The sequence below is a fragment of the Esox lucius genome, chromosome 2 (assembly GCF_011004845.1).
Source record: "Esox lucius isolate fEsoLuc1 chromosome 2, fEsoLuc1.pri, whole genome shotgun sequence".
NCBI lineage: Eukaryota > Metazoa > Chordata > Actinopteri > Esociformes > Esocidae > Esox > Esox lucius.
In genome coordinates this window covers 35,047,093-35,068,930 of record NC_047570.1, presented here as the reverse complement: position 1 = coordinate 35,068,930, position 21,838 = coordinate 35,047,093, and the positions used below count along the sequence as shown (strand labels likewise).

The 21,838-nt window shown below is 47.6% G+C and overlaps 1 protein-coding gene across 7 annotated transcripts in view; it reads right to left on the bottom strand.

Moving 5' to 3' along the window:
- Window positions 1-261: 261 nt before the first annotated feature.
- ip6k1 (inositol hexakisphosphate kinase 1) overlaps window positions 262-21,838 on the bottom strand; it is a 42,896-nt gene continuing 21,319 nt past the window's right edge. For 3 of the 7 annotated variants that reach the window (XM_029113518.2, XM_029113517.2, XM_034297580.1), the window contains exons 2-7: window positions 20,065-20,234; window positions 18,027-18,479; window positions 10,168-10,372; window positions 9,427-9,608; window positions 6,464-6,639; window positions 262-4,834 (exon numbers count right to left, since the gene is read on the bottom strand). In XM_029113518.2, the coding sequence (XP_028969351.2) occupies window positions 4,013-4,834; window positions 6,464-6,639; window positions 9,427-9,608; window positions 10,168-10,372; window positions 18,027-18,267 (1,626 nt within the window). In that variant the 5' untranslated portion in view covers window positions 18,268-18,479; window positions 20,065-20,234 and the 3' untranslated portion in view covers window positions 262-4,012. The remainder of the gene's footprint in view (window positions 4,835-6,463; window positions 6,640-9,426; window positions 9,609-10,167; window positions 10,373-18,026; window positions 18,480-20,064; window positions 20,235-21,838) is intronic. The other 4 variants (XM_013137372.4, XM_029113523.2, XM_029113522.2 and 1 more) reach the window with 2 other exon arrangements.

Genomic DNA, 21,838 nt, shown 5'->3' with positions numbered 1-21,838 from the left:
TGTTGCTAGCTTTTTTTCTGTTTTTTGAATGTTAGTACAATACCTTTTTTTTTTTTTTTTTTAACTCTTGTACAATATATCTCTCTCCAGTTTCATGACATCCAATTTACCTCACCACAGCAACATCAAGCAGCCTCAGAACATAAGATGTTGATGTCTTCTGAAGCACATTCAGCCCCGTTCTGGTTTTTGTAGAGATCTAGCGACTCAAACCTCCACAAGGAGTTGCTAGAGCACAACAAGGCAAGACACCCATATTTGATTTACCCCCGCCACAACCCGGATGGTGCTGGTCAATTTCACCACCCTCCAAGTGACCCCTGAACTAATCCCCGGGCAGGATTTGTAAAACAACCCTGTAAATAGTTCACACACTCTACTTCATGATGTCTGCTCATTTGCCTGATGATGAGCGAGACAACATGGTAGATGGCCCGCGCAGTTCACACTACAGATGGAAAAAAACACGAGACAAGAAAAACCACAGAGAAACATTCCTTTCTTAAATAAATGTTTTATAGCTCACATTCAAAGTTGTCATAAAGATGTCATATTATAATTCTTAAAAAAATATCCATCCATGCAACAACAAAAGATACTTTTGGAGTAATTCTACAATTTCTCACATCTATGGAAAGACAAATAACGTCCACCACAGAGGCCATTTTCAGTTCTCCTTCCCGATCCCTTCACAGACTCATATGGATTATTCTTTCCCTCCAACTAGAACATTCAGGTTTTTACTATTCCTTTATGTTTGTGTGCGTTACAAATGGCATCGTATTCCGGTGACGCCCAAGTCCCCAATGTCCGGCCAGGGCCGCTGGCGTGCCAAAGGGGCTGCCACCGCTGGTCCCTGGCACGGCACAGATCTGGTGGTTCAACTGCAAACTAAAAACGCATTTGCTATTGTTGTTTTACCAGACTTAATTTAAAGGCAAATGATACAATTTTAAAAGGTTAAAACAAATTAAAATAACACTGTTTTTTTTGTGGAAGATTGTAGTCTGGGGTCTAGTGAGGTCCTTCGAAAATACGTCAATTTGGGAATTTCTATTTATTTGTCCTTCCCCCTAAAGCAATTTAATTTCTCCAAAACATTTCTGAATGTTAATCAACATCAGCAATGTTCTCTTTTTACAGTAACAAAGCCCCGCAAAGTAGACCGATACAAATGTCTCCTTCCCCACAGGCTATTATTATATATTTTTTCTCCACATTAGTAAGAGTTTGAAAAAAAGGTGTTCAATAAATAAGAATGAGTTTGGATCTCTAGGGACAGGAAGACAAGAACACAGAGTCGAATACAGTGACACTGAGGAGGGCAACAACCTTTCCTTGAGACTATTTTCTCCTTGATTTTGCCAAATATCTAGAACTAGAAGCACAGAAATAATCAATTCTAAAATCAGAATAGAATCAAGATGCGTGTAGATGAGAGACATCTCTACACCAACAGAGCCAGTAGTTCAACAGTTTAAATTCCAACATTGATTGCTTTCATCCAATATATGGGTGACCTGACCTAGGAAACATTTCAACAGTTCTGGTCACGTCATTTGTGTATATTAGCGGAGCATAGATCTAAAGACCATAGAACCGTAGTGCCAGTAGTTGCAGATTAAGGTTTGCAGTGTTCGGGTAGAGTACACACACAGCCCTGGCATTTCCAGAAATCCTGGTCGTAAGATTCCGGATATGACACTGATTAAATTACCGATTCTTGGAATCATGTCAGATATATTAAACTGGGACCAGACCCGCATCATGTCAGCAGAGGAGGGGAAAAATAATCCACATGAACTCAGCAAAGTGATTTAATGGCGACAGTGGAACATACTTCAATCACACACAGAGAGACATCCTAATCAACTGAGTGACACTAGACTTACTGAGACTCTCTCCGTCCACGGTGACTGGGCTGTGGGGCAACAGGGGGAGGGCGCAGTGGGGAAAGGAGAAGGGGGAGAGTGGTGAATGAGTGGAGAGTCTTCTATTGTTCTGCTACACGTGCCAAGATGGCGGACAGGGGCTCACCGTGTGTGTGTGTGTGTGTGTGTGTGAGTCGGTGGTGAGAGAGAGGAGCAGACCGAGGTTCAAATGCCATTTGAAATATTTCAAACCCTTTGAGCCTTTGCTGTGACCCGCGTTCCCAGAGTGCCGGATCATGGAAGAGGCTTGCATCACAGCGACTACTCCATTTGCTGAATTGTGCCAGGCAGGCCCAATATGATGACTGCAAATCTGAGTTGAACAAAGATCTGGAGAGCCGTTTAGTTCCACCCCTTGATGTGATTTAACACCCTAAAAGAAAATAATTAGCTACAATATATAAAATAATATCATGCTTTCGACGCTTTAAATACAGTGCAAATTAAAAAGGAAATATATTTTATCTTTTCAGGGTGATAAAACAAGAGAAAAAGGCGTATTTTTTGACATGAGGACAAAGGGTCTCCAAGGAGTCTGGAGTGGAGGATGACTGTATAAACTGTTCTGTTGGCAGTCCAGGCTGGGACACGCCTAAATAACCAGACACACTGGCCAAGGCAGGGTGGGATCAGCAGAAATAGGCAACGAAAATCCAGGAATAATAAACGGATGACAAACTAAACGGTCAGGTGGCTATACTGGAAGTGAGGAGAGGCTAATATAAAAAGCAACACAATGAAACTGACCTGTTTCCAAGTTAGAAGACCGCGTGCATATAGAGAGAGACTGAACCGTGCCATCTTTACAGCCGGACCCTCGGGCTGCTTCTGAAACAGCACTCTATTCTCCATCTGGTGCAGTCCCAGTGGGCCAAGTGGGTACCATGTTCTGGTCCAGACAAGTGCATTAACTAGGGAATCGGGTGCCATTATGGATGTACATTTGGTTTTCTTTTTCAACCTCTCATCAAGAGGAAGAGCCAGGTACTAACCCTTTGGCTTCTTTCTGTCACAGTAAAGCTCTCAAAACAAACATCAAAATCAAAGCAAAGCTTTGGGGGGGGCTGAAAAATCCTGAAAACTTTCAGCAATTCCCCGATATATTTTGGTGTCATGGCTGAAGAATTCTGTATATCCTGTTCTCTCCCTTCTGATAGCTGGGAATTCCCTATCCGGGATTTTGGTAAAATCCAGGATATGTCCTGAAAGTTCCCAGAATGCTGCAGCCCTACCCTGATAGGAATACTTCTGTTAGGGACTTAGCAAGACCACCCACCCTTTTACCTAACCCCACCCGCGGTCCCTAACATTCCTTAAACACACACACAAACAGACGGACACACACCCCTTTCTCATGCCAATCTCACTGCGGAGACCTGGCATGTTTTCCAAAAATTGCCCTGGACTTGCCCTGAGCAGTGGCTGCTTCAGCTTCAAACAAAACCCTGACTTCATCCGGTGCTGTTCTTCAATGCAATACTTCAGTTGGCCACACGGTGGCAGACCCACAAGGCGGACAGACATTGCCCAAGAGTCAAGGCAGCCACTTCTGTCCAAGAGATGGGAAGGATAAACAGGGATGGAGATGGGAAGGACAAACAGGGATGGAGACGCTCCCTGCTGTGTTTTCCACGTCACTAGTCTAGGAGAAGCACAAGACGGAGAGGAGTGACCTTCACAAGGCTAAGGTCACGACATTTACCCTTTTTATAGTGAGACAGAGAGTAGCTTTGAGACAACGCTGCCACCAGTCCATCAGTCCCCACTCCGTATTAATTATGTGCTTCTCTTTCTTTCTCTGAAACATCTGTTTTTCTCTCCTGTTTTCTGGTTTTTCTTCAAAACATAATCATCAAGGACAGGGTGGTGGGTTGTAGAGATCTGAAGAGGGAGGATTCAGAAGTGTCCGTTAGAGGTTACAGCCACCAGGTCTCCTCACCAGGGCGACGGTCACCGGTCCCAAGTGTCCCCCGGCCCCCTACACACTACCCTACATTCCCTACAGTGTCATCCCAGCGGAGTGCACTACTTAGAGGAGAGGGGGCCATTTGGGGTCAGTGTGTGGACCCCAGGCTGGGCCGCTACAGGTGTTCCTCTCTCAGGCTCTCCAGGATCGTCACGAGGCTCTCCAGTCCGAACACGTAGCCCCGGTCCGGCCCGTCGTGCACCGTCTGGTCGTCACGGAAACCTTTGAAGGTGCTGTGGGCAAAGTCTATCATGCGTACGTCCACGGCGACCCCGGGGCTGGAGGGGCGTGGCTGAGGGGGGGGGTGGTGGGGTTCCGGGGCCAGAGGGGACCGGGGGAGCTCCGTGTGGGGCTGTGAGGGGTTAGGGGTCGGCCCCGGGGCAGTGGGGCAGTCTGGGGGCGGTGGAGGGGCCACGGGTACCTGGAGGGGGGAATCTTTTGGTCCCTGGACGCCCCGTTGAAGCCCCACTCCAGACCCCAGTCCTTGGACACCCACACCTCCTCCGGACCCCACCCCCTTGTTGACAGCCAGCGCTGCCTCCTCCTCCTCCGACGGCACCCTGGCGTCCGGCGGCGGTGCCGCTGGCATCTGGGCTCCGTGGGGCTGGGCCGGGGCCTGCGGGAGGTTCCGCTGGTGGGTGTCCTGCGGGTCCTGTGGCCCGGTTTCAGCTGGTGTCTGCCAGACGTCCGCCGTCTCGGGCTCCTTGCCCTCGTAGATGATCAGCAGAGAGGACGAGTAGAAGCGGTAGGTGGTCTGCCTCTCCAGAACCGTCTTCAGGCTCCTCAGTTTGCGCAGCATGGGCTCGAACAGGTCCGTCCTGAGCGAGGTCCCATTGTGCATGTACTGGTAGAGGGCCTGGCGGAAGCCGTCGGCGGAAAGCCCCCGGCCGTAGTACTTGTTCCTGCACAGATAGTGGCCCGTGTCCATCTGGTACACCTGGTTTCGAAGAGACCACGGAGAGGTTACACCTGGTCCGACACAGAACAGTGACACAGTCCAGAAGGGCAACCTATATACTCCCCAGCTTTTAACCAGAGCACTAAATAGTGAATAGTGCATTAAATAGGGAATTTGAGGCTGGCATGGTGGATGCAGAAAACAGGTGTCGCAAACTGGACTATTAGAACTGGAATAAAAGCAAGAACAAAAGGAGAGCGAGTCCTCAATCTGATTTACTGGTCGGAAGAGAAAAGAACCAGACAAACAGATGAGGCCTTTTGGAATGATGTGGTTGTAGTTTTGAAGCTGGATGGTGAGATAATAGCTGTGGTTATAGTAGGGGTTTGGAGCTGGATGAGATAAATGCTGTGGTTATAGTAGGGGTTTGGAGCTGGATGAGATCAATGCTGTGGTTATAGTAGGGGTTTGGAGCTGGATGAGATCAATGCTGTGGTTATAGTAGGGGTTTGGAGCTGGATGAGATCAATGCTGTGGTTATAGTAGGGGTTTGGAGCTGGATGAGATAAATGCTGTGGTTATAGTAGGGGTTTGGAGCTGGATGAGATAAATGCTGTGGTTATAGTAGGGGTTTGGAGCTGGATGAGATAAATGCTGTGGTTATAGTAGGGGTTTGGAGCTGGATGAGATAAATGCTGTGGTTATAGTAGGGGTTTGGAGCTGGATGAGATAAATGCTGTGGTTATAGTAGGGGTTTGGAGCTGGATGAGATCAATGCTGTGGTTATAGTAGGGGTTTGGAGCTGGATGAGATCAATGCTGTGGTTATAGTAGGGGTTTGGAGCTGGATGAGATCAATGCTGTGGTTATAGTAGGGGTTTGGATCTGGATGAGATCAATGCTGTGGTTATAGTAGGGGTTTGGAGCTGGATGAGATCAATGCTGTGGTTATAGTAGGGGTTTGGATCTGGATGAGATAATAGCTGTGGTTATAGTAGGGGTTTGGAGCTGGATGAGATAAATGCTGTGGTTATAGTAGGGGTTTGGAGCTGCATAGTTGGATAAATGTTGTGGTAAGAGTTGGATTTTAGTAAGTGTTGGTGAAAAAGCTAAAGATTAAAATTGGTTTCTTTTATAGGAACAAAAGTATGCCTGCCACGTCAGCATAGAAAATATACTGTGCAAGCAACTTATATGTTGTCGCTAAGTTATGGTGATATGCTATTAATGCATGCCTCAGCTTCTACACTCAAATCTCTGGATGCGGTCTATCATTTGGCCTCCTGTTGAATCAGGGTTGCAAATCTTCACGTCACGCAACAATGTCCTAATTATTTAACAGAGAAAATCCGTTGGAAGAACAGAAGTTACCAAACGGGAGAGTTCTGAAGATACCACGTGCCTATTCAAAACTGGATGAATCTGCTTTTGAATATTTTACCCCCAACTCATGAAATGCAATTCAGAATCATCTTAGGTTAAATGTTTCAGGGCCCATAAGAAATTATACATTTCGTATAAACAATCTTATCGCAAATTGTGATCGTATTATTTCCATTTTTGTGTGTTCTTATTGCTTCAATACAGGGCTCAGCTGTACGAGTCTCATTTAAATGTCTGTAAAATCAAAGGCAAATACTGTAGATTCAAGAAGCGGGGCGCCCCTCACCTGCATCCCACAGACCCGTACCCCCAGGGTGGCCGAGGTGCTCTGTTCACACTTCTTCATCTGCCGGGCAGCCTTCTCCTCGGAGGCGTCGTCCCCGTGCTGCCGTGTACCCATCTTCAGGTCCAGGATGCAGGGGTAGCTGAAGTGGTGAACCACGTTCTCCAGAAGCAGGAACTCTGGGAAGGGCATGTTGTCAAGGAGCAAACTCTTCCGGGGGGGGGGGGGGGGGGGGGGGGGGGGGGGGGGGGAGAAGTCCATGTCACATTCAAGAGACAGACTACTACATTGGACTGAAGAAACAGACTAGTTCATGGATTCCATTAGCGTACTCAAACACGAGCTACAGATTACACGGTCTGTAGACGGTTACACACGGCACAAAACTAACTGACACACTGCCCACAACAGACCGGGGTAGACATGACTAACACACACAGACAGTATCCAAGACTATGAAAGGCAGATACGGGCAGGACTGGAGGTCAGTCAAACAACAGAACAACAACCAACACCATCCTGCCGAGGTCCCCCTCTGAAAGGGAAGTTGCCCTGCGTTTTGGAGATGCAACACAAGCAATTCCATGTTCTGTCAAAAGGAAGCCAAATATGACAACCGTGGCAGCCCAGAGCACGGAAACAGACAGCAGGGATTGGAGGGAAAAAGCACCGCACGCCCCGAAGAACCTCTCGCCAAGTGTGAAGTAGCTCGTCCGTCACTTAAAACACAAATAGTCCCTTAAGCTGTAGGTGTGCAGAGTAGGAGATTAATACCGTCAAGCAAAACAGCCGCAACAGCAACAGCCGGAGCATCTCTTCCTCCATCATAGCCGTTGCTAGGTGATTATTCACGCTTCGGCATGGTGCCGTCTATAAAGACAAACATGGCAGAACCATGTCTGGACGTGACAACAGAAGCGGTGTTGACTAGGATGCACGTGATCAGGAACACTGTGATACGGATTGTTTATAGCAGCACTTCGATTGTGGGGAAATGTGGGGAGGGCTCTCGTGCTCTTGTACAGTAACATGCTACGACACGGCAAGCGTGTAAAATGCTGCAACTGAGGGGAGCAAACAGATACAACAATGTACTGTACTGTTGTATCAGCGCCCACAGCATGGGGGCTGGGACGTTATAGTATTAAAAACATCTGGATTTGCCACAAAATAAGCTACAAAAATGTAAATGAAACTGACAAAAAAAACACAGCAGACTGATGACAGAAAGAATGTTCCTTTATCATTTGTGACAATACTTGGAACATATTTATTTAGTTTTACTCATTTTGAGCTTTGTTCCAACCCCTTTGAATTGGAAGTGTGTGGAGGTGCTTCGATGAGCACCCAGCGCCGGGGACTATCAAATTTAACTGAGTCCACAGACACAGGCAACGCAACATTTCGGCCTCTGAATTTCCAGTTAGCATGTGTATGGGTTTTTGATTCGTTTGAAAGTAGCGAAGGTCTGAGACGTTGCTTGAGCCTCGCTGAGGGATGAGTGAAGTATGAATGCCAACCCAGACAACCGCTTCACAGACCTGTACTCAATAGGTTTTAGACTGCGACCAGAGCATAACAGCCAACCCCCTCCTCTGAAACTACTTCTGATCCGCTACTTAAATCCAATTTGTTTTGGTCATGGTCCTTTCAGCATTCCTCGAAGCACACACATGCGTGCCCTCATTGTGATCATTCCCTGGGCCTAAATTAAACTTCATTCTGGATTGGGAAACACAGCTGGATCGACAAAACAGATGGTGTGCTAAGACGTGGCCATTCGACCGCTGTTGAGGTCAGATTTCATTTTAAGGGTGTCTGTCCCTTTAAGACGTTCAGCCCATAGGTTTCTGTGCGCCTAAACCCACATTAAACCGCTTCCAGCGCAGGAGGCCAATCACCGCGAAACGCCCTTCGTCATATTAGTGTTTTTTGTTTTTTTTTGCGTTCAGAGACCTAAACGGAGCAGGAGGAAACAAAGAGCCCCCGCAGAGAATTAGATCTGTCCCGTGACGTCTCCAGCTCACGCCCACCACCGTGGCTGTACGCGTGAGAGAGACGAGCATGTTGTTCTTTAACCACAGGGATGCTGGGCCCACGTCAACGCCTGCATCCCAAATGGCCCCCTGTCCCCCATGTAGTGCACTACCCTCAGAACAGAGTCCACTTTGTCAGCCGCGGGGGGCGGGACTCAATGAGGACATGGAATTCTGCTTCTTGCCCTGGGATTGTACAGCACACGCCGTCTCTGGGTGAAATATCTTGTTGCGGCGGGGTGGTCGGCACGTAAAGCCCAACGCAGGAGATGAGCAGGCGGGAGTGCCCACGTGTGAATTCCTCATTCAGGGGGCCCCTTGCCCTCTAGGCTGTCTGCAAGCAGGCCCCCCTATTCTCTACATAGCACACTACATCAGACCGGTCGGCATCCCCTTTATCGGACCCTAGTTAAGACAAGGGCCCATGGAAAGCCCGTGTTTGGTGAGAGAACAGTGTTTGCCCACGGCGTGCCACGTCTTCCTGATGACCGGACCCTGAGGCAGCGCCACGCCGGGCCTTGACAAACACCTCTGTCCTGGTAATGAAGACGAGCACACGTGGCCCCGGTCCGCTCCCGTCTGTTATAACACTTTCCCTCCGTTCAGGGGTTCATCTGTCACGCCTGTCTATCTTTGAGTCAATAAGGGACTCTCTCAACCAATCAATGAGGAACACCTTAGTCTGTCAGACCCCGGACCCTCCCCCACGGACAGTGGCCATGTCTCTCGACTTGCCCTGATAAATAAAGTGACATTTTAACCCGGTGCCATCTGATTAGACAAGAACATGTAAACAGGAGACTCTCTCACTGTCCGGTTGACCCAGTCCAATCCTAGACACCTCACCGCGTGAGCATCCAAACGGTACCGCTGACTGCCCACATCCTGGGTCCGTTGCTGAACCAAAGACCCGTTGGAATAAAGGGATACTGTAGAGTTTCCTGTCCTTGGACTCAGACCGCATGCGGTTGAGCTGCTGTCTGTGGCAGCGGAGGCTCCAGGGGTTGTGGCTGATCTTCTCTGAACCCAGGCCGCTGTTCCCATCCAGCATCTGGAAGGGAACGTCACAGTGGATCTGGAGCTCCAGGCGAGGACTCTTTAACTCTTGGAGACTGGAGAGGGAATAACACAGCTTGTTTAATACAGGACAGAGACCATTCAGATTGAACTATCGCTAACTGTTGAACGTTCCCTTTAAGCTAATGTAGACTGTGGATTAAGGCAAATTTAAACATTCCCTTTAAGCTAATGTAGACTGTGGATTAAGGCAAATTTAAACATTCCCTTTAAGCTAATGTAGACTGTGGATAAAGACAAATTTAAACATCCCCTTTAAGCTAATGTAGACTGTGGATAAAGACAAATTTAAACATCCCCTTTAAGCTAATGTAGACTGTGGATAAAGAAAAATTTAAACATCCCCTTTAAGCTAATGTAGACTGTGGATAAAGACAAATTTAAACATCCCCTTTAAGCTAATGTAGACTGTGGATAAAGACAAATTTAAACACCCCCTTTAAGCTAATGTAGACTGTGGATAAAGACACATTTAAACATCCCCTTTAAACTAATGTAGACTGTGGATGAAGAAAAACTGGTGAACTCTCCCTTTACACTCCTGTAAAGAAGGCAGGTTTAAAAGAGGAGGAAGACTACAGATTCACTACTCACTTCTCCAAGCTGTCACTCTCATGTGGTATCCAATCCTCCTTGATCTCACTGGTGGAGCGATGAAGGCTGCGCCGGGAGTGTTTTCTCCGAGGCTGGTCCCTCTCCGGCAGATCCTCGTGATCCAGGCCTTCGCTCTCAAAGTATGGGTATGCCACCAGGTTAATGTAGCCATCCATGTCCCCCTCAAAACACACCAGAACCATGCCTGCAGCAGGAGATTGGGGTACAGAGCGGAAGAGAGAGAGAGAGAGAGAGAAAAGGGGCAATTAGAAGGGTGACAAAAGAACACTCGCATTTTGGGGACGAATCCTAACTTCCACCAAAGAGTTCATGTTTAAGTGAACTGAGAAATGGAAGTTAAAACGTGGTGGCTGAGAACAGAAAAACCCCTCACTGCAATTCTATACCTCTGACCCAAAGTCTAAGCAATTGGACACCACACATGAAAGAAGCCTGGATTAAATACATCAGCGTGATGATAAAAATACAGGCTTTCACGGGAAAAAGAGTGACATGATCCAATGACAGATCCCAGCCAGTGTAAGAGAAACAGCCAGCCAGCGGGAGAATAAGCCGGTAAGTAGATACAGATATAAAGTTACAGTAGGACGTCATATCATAGGCCGGTGATCTGCCTGTAGCCTCATCAGAGCCGAGGAAGAGGAGGGGGGGGGGGGAGAGGGACACCGGTGATAAAGACCGGCGGGAGGGATTTATTACAGCTCGGGCATTTCCCACTTGCACTGGCCATGTAAACAAACGACTCTCATGCCGATGAAGACGTCAACGATGAAAGTGAACTGACTGGTGACAAACTGGAGAAAGACGGGGACTGGAATGATCGACTAGAAAGATCAACACGTGCAAGAGCCTAGACAGACTCGAGAGCATAGATCGAACAGGACTACGGTGCGAGCGAGCGAGCGAGAGAGAGAGAGAGAGATAGATAGATTGGCGGGAAGACAGGGCAGTAGAGGGAACACAGTGCTCTCCTCTTCTGCTCAGGCCCTTGGATCTGTCTTCGATGATGTCAGCAAGGCCACTAACCCAACGCCCAATGAACTCAGCCGTCCGGGGTGTGTGTGTCTGTGTGGGGTTAAGAGGGGACTGTTGTTGGACTGCCTGGGGGCCACCGGGCCCTCTACGATTCCCCTCCAGGATCAAGAGCCACCCAGCAGTTTTCCTTCCCTCCATCAACTTGTTTTAATATTTACGTATATAACATGCTGGTGAAACATTCATTGCTTATTCTCAGAGAGCCTGCTTCAGAAGCAGATAGTAGCCTATGATGTCAGTAAAGTAGATGAGGTGTGTGTTTATTAAATTACATTCCTAAACCTTTTCACACCAGGGCCGCGTACTTTACATATAACTGATGTTGCTCGCGCCACACGAAAACGCCCCCAGCAATAAACATACTCATTCAATCGCTTATATTATATGAGTCCTTTCATATTATTTTTTTGCAGTGACAACATTCAGTTGTGTTGGTAGGAAAGCCATAGTTATTTTTATATTGTCTCATGAGAACAGGTCTGTATTACACCTGCAGTAGTAACAGAATAATAGTGTTTCACAAAATGTATTCAAAGCTGAATTTCTATTGGTCAAATGGAAAGACGGCTCCTTTCTTCTCATACACGGACGTCGCTGAGACATGCAATCATCTGTCCTCAAACAGCAGACACGGGCAAGCAACACTCAGTTCTTCCTTTCTGTTCACGTGTGAAAACAAACACGCAATAGTTAAGGGGAATCATTTGTCATCTAAACATTTATTTTTACATATTTTAAAATTATCACAATACATACGTTTTTAAAAGCTTTTGTAAGCTGGTAAACCAAAAGTGAAAGCGAGTTAAGCGCTGTAACGTGGGAGGTGATGGAGGTGCTGCTGTAATTCAGCTAATGTCCACAAGGTGGGAGTGAGTGAAGGATAACTCAAGCTTCTCTGAACTTATAGACCACAAATCTTTGTAGGGACAGTAAAACAAAAAATATTTTACCTCCCCTTGGGGAAACATTTTCAGCTCAGTTAATTTTATTGCGTTTTTTTTTTTTTTTAACCATTATTTCACAATGTAAATTGGTTAGGCTAAAGGTATAAGTTAGGGAATATGCATATATTGTGGTGTCCCCACAAGGTTGTTCACTTTGTGTGTGTGTAATTGAGAGGTAGCCAGAGAGCATCAGGAGAGAATATGATTATGTTATGACAGACAGGCAGAACACTGAGCCCCTGAAACAGCAGGCTAATTCCAGCCAGGATTACTTCAATGACCATTAGAGATCCTGTCTGTGCTTATGTTTGTGTGTCTGCTGAGCTTTTGGCTTCTTGTCCACACACACGTGCACACGCACACGCACGCACACGCACGCACACACACGCACACACGCACGCACGCACGCACGCACGCACGCACGCACACGCACGCCTACCCAATGATTAGTTAGGAGACCTGATTCAGTACCTTTGATTACATTTTTATTTAATCATCTCCATTTGTAGTAGCCCTGTCTCTGCAACAACTCCCATCAGATTCAGGGAAAGTTGTTAATCTAACTCAATAAAGGACCATGGTAATCTAATCATTAACAGAGTTAATGTAATATGAACACCAGGATACATACATCCACAGCCAGGCCTGTAATATGAACACCATGATACATACATCCCCAGCCAGGCCTGTAATATGAACACCAGGATACATACATCCCCAGCCAGGCCTGTAATATGAACACCAGGATACATACATCCCCAGCCAGGCCTGTAATATGAACACCAGGATACATACATCCCCAGCCAGGCCTGTAATATGAACACCAGGATACATACATCCCTGATGAGGCACAGAACTCCCGACATGGAGATCAGAGGCTCATTATCAGACTTTAAATTACTGCCAAATGTCTCACACCAACCCACCTCTGACCCATATTGAATCCTGCCTGACTGCAACAAAAGCATGGATGAAGGACAACTTCCTCAAACTAAACAGCGACAAAACAGAACTCCTACTCATTGGAACCAAATCCACCCTCAACAAAACTGGCACTTTCAATCTCAGCATCGATGACATCGTTGTTTCTACATCCCCCCACACACGTAACCTTGGCGTCATTCTGGACACTACACTCTCCTTTGATCAGCACGTCAAACAAACCTCTTCATTCTTCCATCTTCGCAACATCACCAAACTCAGACCTTCCCTCTCCCGTCCTGCTGCTGAAACCCTAATACATGCATTCATAACCTCCCGTCCTGCTGCTGAAACCCTAATACATGCATTCATAACCTCCCGTCCTGCTGCTGAAACCCTAATACATGCATTCATAACCTCCCGTCCTGCTGCTGAAACCCTAATACATGCATTCATAACCTCCCGTCCTGCTGCTGAAACCCTAATACATGCATTCATAACCTCCCGTCCTGCTGCTGAAACCCTAATACATGCATTCATAACCTCCCGTCCTGCTGCTGAAACCCTAATACATGCATTCATAACCTCCCGTCCTGCTGCTGAAACCCTAATACATGCATTCATAACCTCCCGTCCTGCTGCTGAAACCCTAACACATGCATTCATAACCTCCCGTCTTGACTACTGCAACTCCCTACTCACTGGCATCAAAACTACATCCCTCCATAAGCTCCAAATGGTTCAGAACTTCGAGGCCAGACCACTCACTCACACCAAGTCCCGGCAGCATATCACCCCTATCCTCTATGAGTTACACTGGCTTCCTGTCTCCAAACGCATTGACTACAAGATCGTCCTACTGACATATAAAGCCATAAACAATACCGCCCCTGCCAACCTCTCTGAACAACACACACACACTGTTCCAGTACTGCAGGCCATCTCATAATCCCCAAGTCCAAGCTCAAAGGCTTTGGTGACAGGACATTCTCAAGGGTTGCTCCTCGTCTCTGGAACTTTCTCCCCAAAACCATCTGTGACTCTGGGACTATCCCCATCTTCCAGCAACGCCTCAAGACTCATCTGCTTCTGCGGCGAGGACACTACTACGGCTACTAGTCACCTCCATCGAGGACCAACCACATCTAGCCGGAAACACCTTTTAAATCAGTGAGAGACAAAGAGAGACAGACAGAGAGAAGGAAAGAGGAGAGACAGACCGAGAGGAGAGACAGACAGAAAGGCGGGAGGGAGAAGGAGAGACAAAGAAGGGGAGAGAGCAAGCAGACAGAGAGGCAGAGAGATAGACAAAGATGCAAACAGAAACAAAGAGACAGACAGGGGTGGAAATAATAGAGGGAGAGATCCTTCCTCAACACAAATACTGAGATCAATACCAATCCCACTTCCAACAATATTATTCCAGTTGATCAATTATTTAAGCAGACTCAAATGGACCGTATAGGCACCGTGGCCACGGTCGATCCACATTCAGCCTAACTGGATGGGAAGCTGAAGTGTTGCCAGGTGCAGTGTGATTCAGTACCCTGTGTAAAAACGGTCCATCGGGCCTGTCTACTGTCGTTCCTCCCGTCTGAAACCCTGCACCTGCCCCAAGGCATGGGGTCAGACGTTAAGGAATTCTCCTCAGCGACTACACACGCACATGCAGTCACACTGCAGGACACGGCGAGGACACTGCAGGACACGGCGAGGACACTGCAGGACACGGCGAGGACACTGCAGGACACGGCGAGGACACTGCAGGACACGGCGAGGACACTGCAGGACACGGCGAGGACACTGCAGGACACGGCGAGGACACGGCGAGGACACTGCAGAACACGCCTGTCTGCATTCCCTGGGTTGTAATTGTTGCTTGGGCTGTGCCGGGTCTATTTATATCCCCGTCTCCAGTCCCACATACCTTTAAGGGTTCCAGCCCTTCCTCCCAGCATGCCGTCCAGTCCTCTGGCCTTGTCATGCATCAACAATGCAGAGCATGTGGTCATTGTGAGACAGTAGTCCTATTTATAAAACCACAGGCTATGAAGGGAATCTATGGCCGTCTATTCCCTAGACAGGGGCAGTATGGATGACCAGACGGCAGAACATTTAAACTCAGTTCACCTTTTGACACCCCAGCGGGAATTGAACCCACATGGTTGGCGTTGCAAGTGCCACGCTCTTACCCTGTAAGTCAGTGCACCACCTGGGCAACAGTGTCCAGTGAACCACCTGGGCAACAGTGTCCGGTGAACCACCTGGGCAAATGTGTCCAGTACGGAGTTCACAGTGTCCCGCTCGGCGGGCCAGCTACGGAGAGGAAACCACCGGGTCGGTCCAGCATGTTACGGTCACTCAATCCCCTTTAATCCAACTGAACACACACACAAACACTTATTTATTTACTTAACCTGATCCATCCGGACATATGATAGCATACACACAGCCAGCCAAGCTTGCAGGCAGGCAGGCAGGCAGGCACGCACGCCTCGTCGTCTACACCAACCAATCGAGCTGACTCAGAAGTATCCAGTAAGAGTGGTGACATTGAACGGCTGTTAATCTGATAACCAGGCATACCCAGGCAGGCAGCGATAGACTACGGTCATGTTCGTCTTGGCATTTCGGGTGAACTGGGGGACTCTAATCCCTTTCGGGCAGCGCTGACAGTAGAGCCCCTTCCTGTGTCTGGTACGACCTGAACATACATTCAGCCTTCCTGTACCATAACACACAGCAGAATGAATCTCTTCACATCTGCCCACCTAGGACAGAGGTTCCCAAACTAGCGGTAACGACCCCATGTGGGGTCACCTGACATGACAATGGGGTCAGGGGAGAATGTTTGAAAATTGACTCTCACAGTCTTACTTCAGCAGGGCATACAACTTTAGTGGTCTTACTTAGGAAGCTACCTTCAGCGTATTCCGTACTACTTAATCCTGTGTCCTTGGAATGTATTTTATCGAACAAAGGTTGGTTAGTGATGTCGGAGAGAACTTTGTTTATTTACAGAGAAGCCCAATCCAACTTGTCTTTCCAGATTGAGTCATGAACAGTACAGCTGTTACATACGTATACGTGGTCACAGGCAATTCAGCAACATCCAATCGTCCAATCATTTCAACATATGAAACGAGATACAGGAGATTTTGGTAAAATGTGTGAAAAATAGAAAAACTTGGTTTACAGAATGTACGGCGGAATGCAACCCTGTCATCTGGTTATGACATCTGGTTTACATCCAATGTGCATCACACACAGTTCAACCGCTGGGCCCCCGCTTCATGCACGCCAAAGCTTTAGTTATTAGTGTGAACTCCTTCCTTCAAACCAGTCCTTCATGTTCCTGACATCCAGACAGCTCCTTGTAGACATTTCGGTCGGTATAAACCTGACCATCGCCCAATTAAACGCTGAGAGATGTTACAGACCCCTCGTCCGTGTTCAAACGCTCCTCCAACAGGAACCCAGGCATGAGCTCTTTCCACTGCTGTGCTTATATTAGCTGCTTGCCTGGGTAATGTCCCTGTGTGTGTGTGTGTGTGTGCTGTCCACATCCTCCTCAACATACTGGTTTTCTTCATTATGACACAGGGCATAGCAACAACAGTGTGACCAGTACTACAACCTGAATGTGAGTGCGTGCGTGCGAGTGCATTTACACAGCAGACAACTATTCACCAGTCTGAGCCAAAGGCAGGAGATTTAGAACAGATTAGAAAAAAAGCTGATGAAGATGAGGGGACAGCAAACAGTAGAGAGATGGGGGGCAGAGAGATGGGGGGGGGGGGGGGTTGGAGTGTGCACTGTTGGATGTTTTAAACACTTCCTCACCCCTACCCCCGTTCCTGTATCTCATCTAAGATACAGGTCAGAGAGAAGCCTGACGAAGAAGAGGGCATGGAGAAGCCTGACGAAGAACAGGGCATGGAGAAGCCTGACGAAGAAGAGGGCATGGAGAAGCCTGACGAAGAAGAGGGCATGGAGAAGCCTGACGAAGAAGAGGGCATGGAGAAGCCTGACGAAGAACAGGGCATGGAGAAGCCTGATGAAGAAGAGGGCATGGATAAAGGAGGGCAGGGAGAAGTTTGATAAAGAAGCTGATGAAGAGGAGGGCAGGGAGAACCTTGATGAGGAGGAGGGCAGGGAGAACCTGGAGGCTGTAGCCTGGTCTCACCATAATCATTAGAGATTGGCCAGACAGCCTGATTAAACCTGGAGTCAGTTTAGGCAGTGTTAACCGATTGGCTCGGGCCTCCTTCTGATGCACATTGTCTTACATCCGTGATGTATACGGCCTCACTGAAGGACCCTAAGAGGGGGAGGAGCAACACCACCTGGGGTAAAGTTACGACCACAGCCAATAAGAGCTCTCCGATCAGTACCACCTGACACAACACAATGGACATAGCCAATAAGAGCCCTCCGATCAGTACCACATGACACAACACAATGGACATAGCCAATAAGAGCCCTCTGATCAGTACCACCTGACACAACACAATGGACATAGCCAATAAGAGCCCTCCGATCAGTACCACATGACACAACACAATGGACATAGCCAATAAGAGCCCTCTGATCAGTACCACCTGACACAACACAATGGACATAGCCAATAAGAGCCCTCTGATCGGCGGCCTCCTTGTGTGACAAACGGACCGTTTCCCACAGAACTGTACACGTCAGTGCAACGCCAGGTCATCACCCCACAGGGACACTCCTCAGTCCGCTTTCCTTCGTGCTGGGTCAGTAAGGATGAACGGATGACTGCATGGATGACGAGCGTCAGACTGACAAGTGTGTCACGTTACGCCACACACTCGCCGGTTCAGCTAACAAGGCCCCCCAGATTCGGCGTGGTGACCTGCCAAACCGAGGGGTTTGCCGTTGCACGGTGAGGGGAGGGGCCCCGGCGTCTCCACTTACCTTTGTATTCGGGCGTGAACTCCTTCATCTCGGGCGGCAGGGACTCGTAGAACCGCTGCTCCCGGGCGATGAGCGGCTTGCAGACCGTGTGGTCGTCGTAGCGCATCATGCTCGTGTGCCCGCCCACCTGGTGCACAAAGGGTTCCAGGGGCACCCCGCCGCACCTGCCGCCCCCCTGGCCCAGGCCCGCTCCGTGCTTCCCCGCTGCGGCCACCGCTTCCATGGTGTGGGGGAGGCACATGGTGCTGGGGGGCCGGACAGGAGTGGCGGGGGCATGGGCTCGGGCGCGCAGGCCGGGCGAGCAGGGGGCGCAGGGGGGCGGCTGGGAGCGCACGCTGCCGCCGGGAGGGGGAGGAGCCAGCCCGCCAGCCACAACCCCCAAAAACGGACCAGTCAGATCCCGGCTCCTCGGCGAAGAGCACCGGGCGATGATGTCACACTTTCTCCAGCCAGCTGAAAGAGAGAATAAGAGGGGGGAGGGGTGAGACTTTCAATTCATTTAACCCAGGGCTGCCCAACCCTGTCCCTGGAGATCTACTGTCCCGTAGGTTTCTCTCCAAAGCCATTTGGGTTAAGATTTTCATCCAGCTGATTTTTAGAATCAGGTGTGCTAAATTGGAGTTGAAGAGAAAACCTACAGGAGAGATTAGATCCCCAGGAACACGGTGGGGCAGCCCAGATTTAACCAGATGGACAAGTAACGAACAAGCATGATTTTAAATGACATCCTCGGCATGAGCAAACAGACACACACAGGTCGTTCTCTGGTCCCTTGCTCTCCGCGGCTTGTCTCAGCGTTGCCGGAAGCGAGCGAGAGGAAGACGGAGTGCTGTGTCTGCGCTTCAGCTAACGCAACGGCCGATCAGCAGGCCCTTCTGTCAGCCTGCCATCCTGTCCTGCAGGCACTTTATTTCATTAGCCTGGTGCACATCAGCACACACGTCTAATTCGCCCAGAATGCAGCTCTGCACACGTCTGCGGTCCCACCAGGAACCGGTCCCGGAGGGCTCAGACGGGTATCTATGGTCCACATACAAGCACTTTACAGGGCAATAAAGTGGAACCATTGTACTCACACAAGCACCTAAATATATTGCGGTGGAACCTGGAATGTACATTCATGAGCACTGCTGCACCTAGAACAGTATGAATTAAGGTTTGAATATCATTTTAATGGTTCACCGCCAACACATTTCCTTGTGGGAACAACATTTTGATTCAGGTTCACACAACGCTCTGTGACAGGTCAGTTTAATGCCCTGCTGTAAATCCCAGATGGTACCTTGTAACCACAGTTAAAGAGACAGCCCTCCTGAAGAGTCACCTCACTGTCTGGAACCTTCCACAATGTCACATTCATCCGCTTCATTTTACGGCCACCTTCCCACATGCTGCCAGCCAGGAGCTCCAACAACAACATAAAGCACAGCATCAGCAACAACAAGTATCAAAGCATCGTCTTCAGAACAACAAGCTTGGTGTTCTGCGGACGTTCATTCTCCTCAAACAGACTAACAGCCTGGTTGTTCTGAAGACATTCATTCTCCATAACAGATCAACAGCCTGGTGTTCTGAAGACGTTCATTCTCCGTAACAGACCAACAGCCTGGTTGTTATGAAGACATTCATTCTCCTTAACAGACCAACAGCCTGGTTGTTCTGAAGACATTCATTCTCCATAACAGACCAACAGCCTGGTGTTCTGAAGACGTTCATTCTCCGTAACAGACCAACAGCCTGGTGTTCTGAAGACGTTCATTCTCCGTAACAGACCAACAGCCTGGTTGTTCTGAAGACATTCATTCTCCATAACAGACCAACAGCCTGGTGTTCTGAAGACGTTCATTCTCCGTAACAGACCAACAGCCTGGTGTTCTGAAGACGTTTATTCTCCGTAACAGACCAACAGCATGGTGAAGTGTCCAAGCCGGGACTAAATAAGGCCTCTAATTATACACTGGTGACCTTTACATGGACACGAGATTAAGTTAATCATGTTTTCAGGAACCACATCAACATGATATGTAACAATCCTAACCTGCTGAGATTATAACCTGCTCAGAATGTGCGTCATCTGGAATGCAGCCAATGTCATGTTGTAGGCTGGTCTCTGTAGCTTGAGGACCAGTTGGACCAGTTGTTCATAGACATCAGCATACGCAGAGACGCTTCATCCTCTCGCCTTCGTGTGACAACTTGACAGTAGGTCTGGAAAATGTATGGAAATGTTTTAAGGTCTGGATGTGCTGGTTAATCCGCAGAGAGCCAATCAGACCTGTTATCCATTTATCAGATAACAAAGAGATAACAGATGAATCCCCTGACTCACTGACCCACTTGATTATTAACCTCACTGACAATGAACACAAATTCCCTACTAAACTAGAACCTATTCAAATAACCCATCATGTGCTTTTATGAATTCATTACATTGAATAGACAGTTCCCTCAGGGCTAGGCTCCACAACATCAGAATCTCTCAGAATAACCAAATGCCCCAACACCTTCATTCAGCCAGTCTAACTTCACCACCATCACCATAGTAACATAAATCTGATCCATTATGACATCGGACCTGAGGAGAGGTAATGTCTTCTTTACACAACAACAGGAGCTCTCCTAAAAACGGTCTGGACTTTCTCATACTGTGTCAATCACAAAGTGCTGCATGAAATGGAGACTCAAGAGGATCTCAGTAATGTTTTACTGCCAGGCCAGTCTTGCCATCTAGAGATGATGACATCAGACACATATATGTCCTAATATCTTCATATATTTTTACAAAAAGAAAGACATGAATTACAAATTAATCTATTTCCTCTTTTCACACTATATTTATGATATATGAAACCTAAAAGTTTAGTGTATCTTAAAATGATTAGAAAAGACAAAATTAACTGATACTGGAACATGATGGATGTAATGTTGGAACTAAGAAAAGTACAGAGAACTAAAACACTTTATCCAGGATAAACCAGAGAAGAGAACGTACTACACGAAGAACTCAATAATTAATGGGTTTTGGGAGTGATATGAAGTCCAAAAGCTATGGTTTAACAATCTAATTAAGAAGACATTTAACTCGTCCTTATTTCAGGTATGATATGTGGGGGAGTAGGTTCTACAAACCCAGTGGGTTGTACAATATTAAAGCAAATTTATTATTTAACTAATTACTTTACTAATTTATTATTAACTAAAATGATCCTAAGAGAGCCGAGCATTCAAACGGTACAATTTGAAGCCATATGGCTATAGAAACTACCAAGGTTTTGAAATGAGATGTCGATTGTGAAAACCGATAGGATCGATGTGACCGCTGTGGTGACATGTCGGTCTGAGCAGCACGTATGATGTCATTAATGTTTCTTTCTCTGTGGGGAGCAGGGCATAATTAGCAGCTATGCCCCAGATAAGTCTAATAAGAGTGTCTGAAAAATTATACGTAGATTAAAAGAATTTACAGGGAGAACATAGAAGGTATATAAACCAATGACTAAACACGCTCCATAAGGAGGGTCAGGAGAAACATAAAATATTCTTTGTAAATGTACACTATAGGGAGGCTAAATAGGAAAATACAACAGCCTGACTAAATGTGCTCCAGAGTCAACATGATGAAGGAAAGCATTGTCGGAAATGAGGAAGTGGTGGGTCTAATAGAGTATAACAAACAGTGTTGGACTAAAGATACAGTTATCAGATAAAGAGGTCAGTTCTACAATGTACAGGGCCATGAAAAACCTGTCTGTGAGATTAAGCTAAAGCACACCTACAGTCATACTGCAACAATGCAAAACACACAAGCAAGT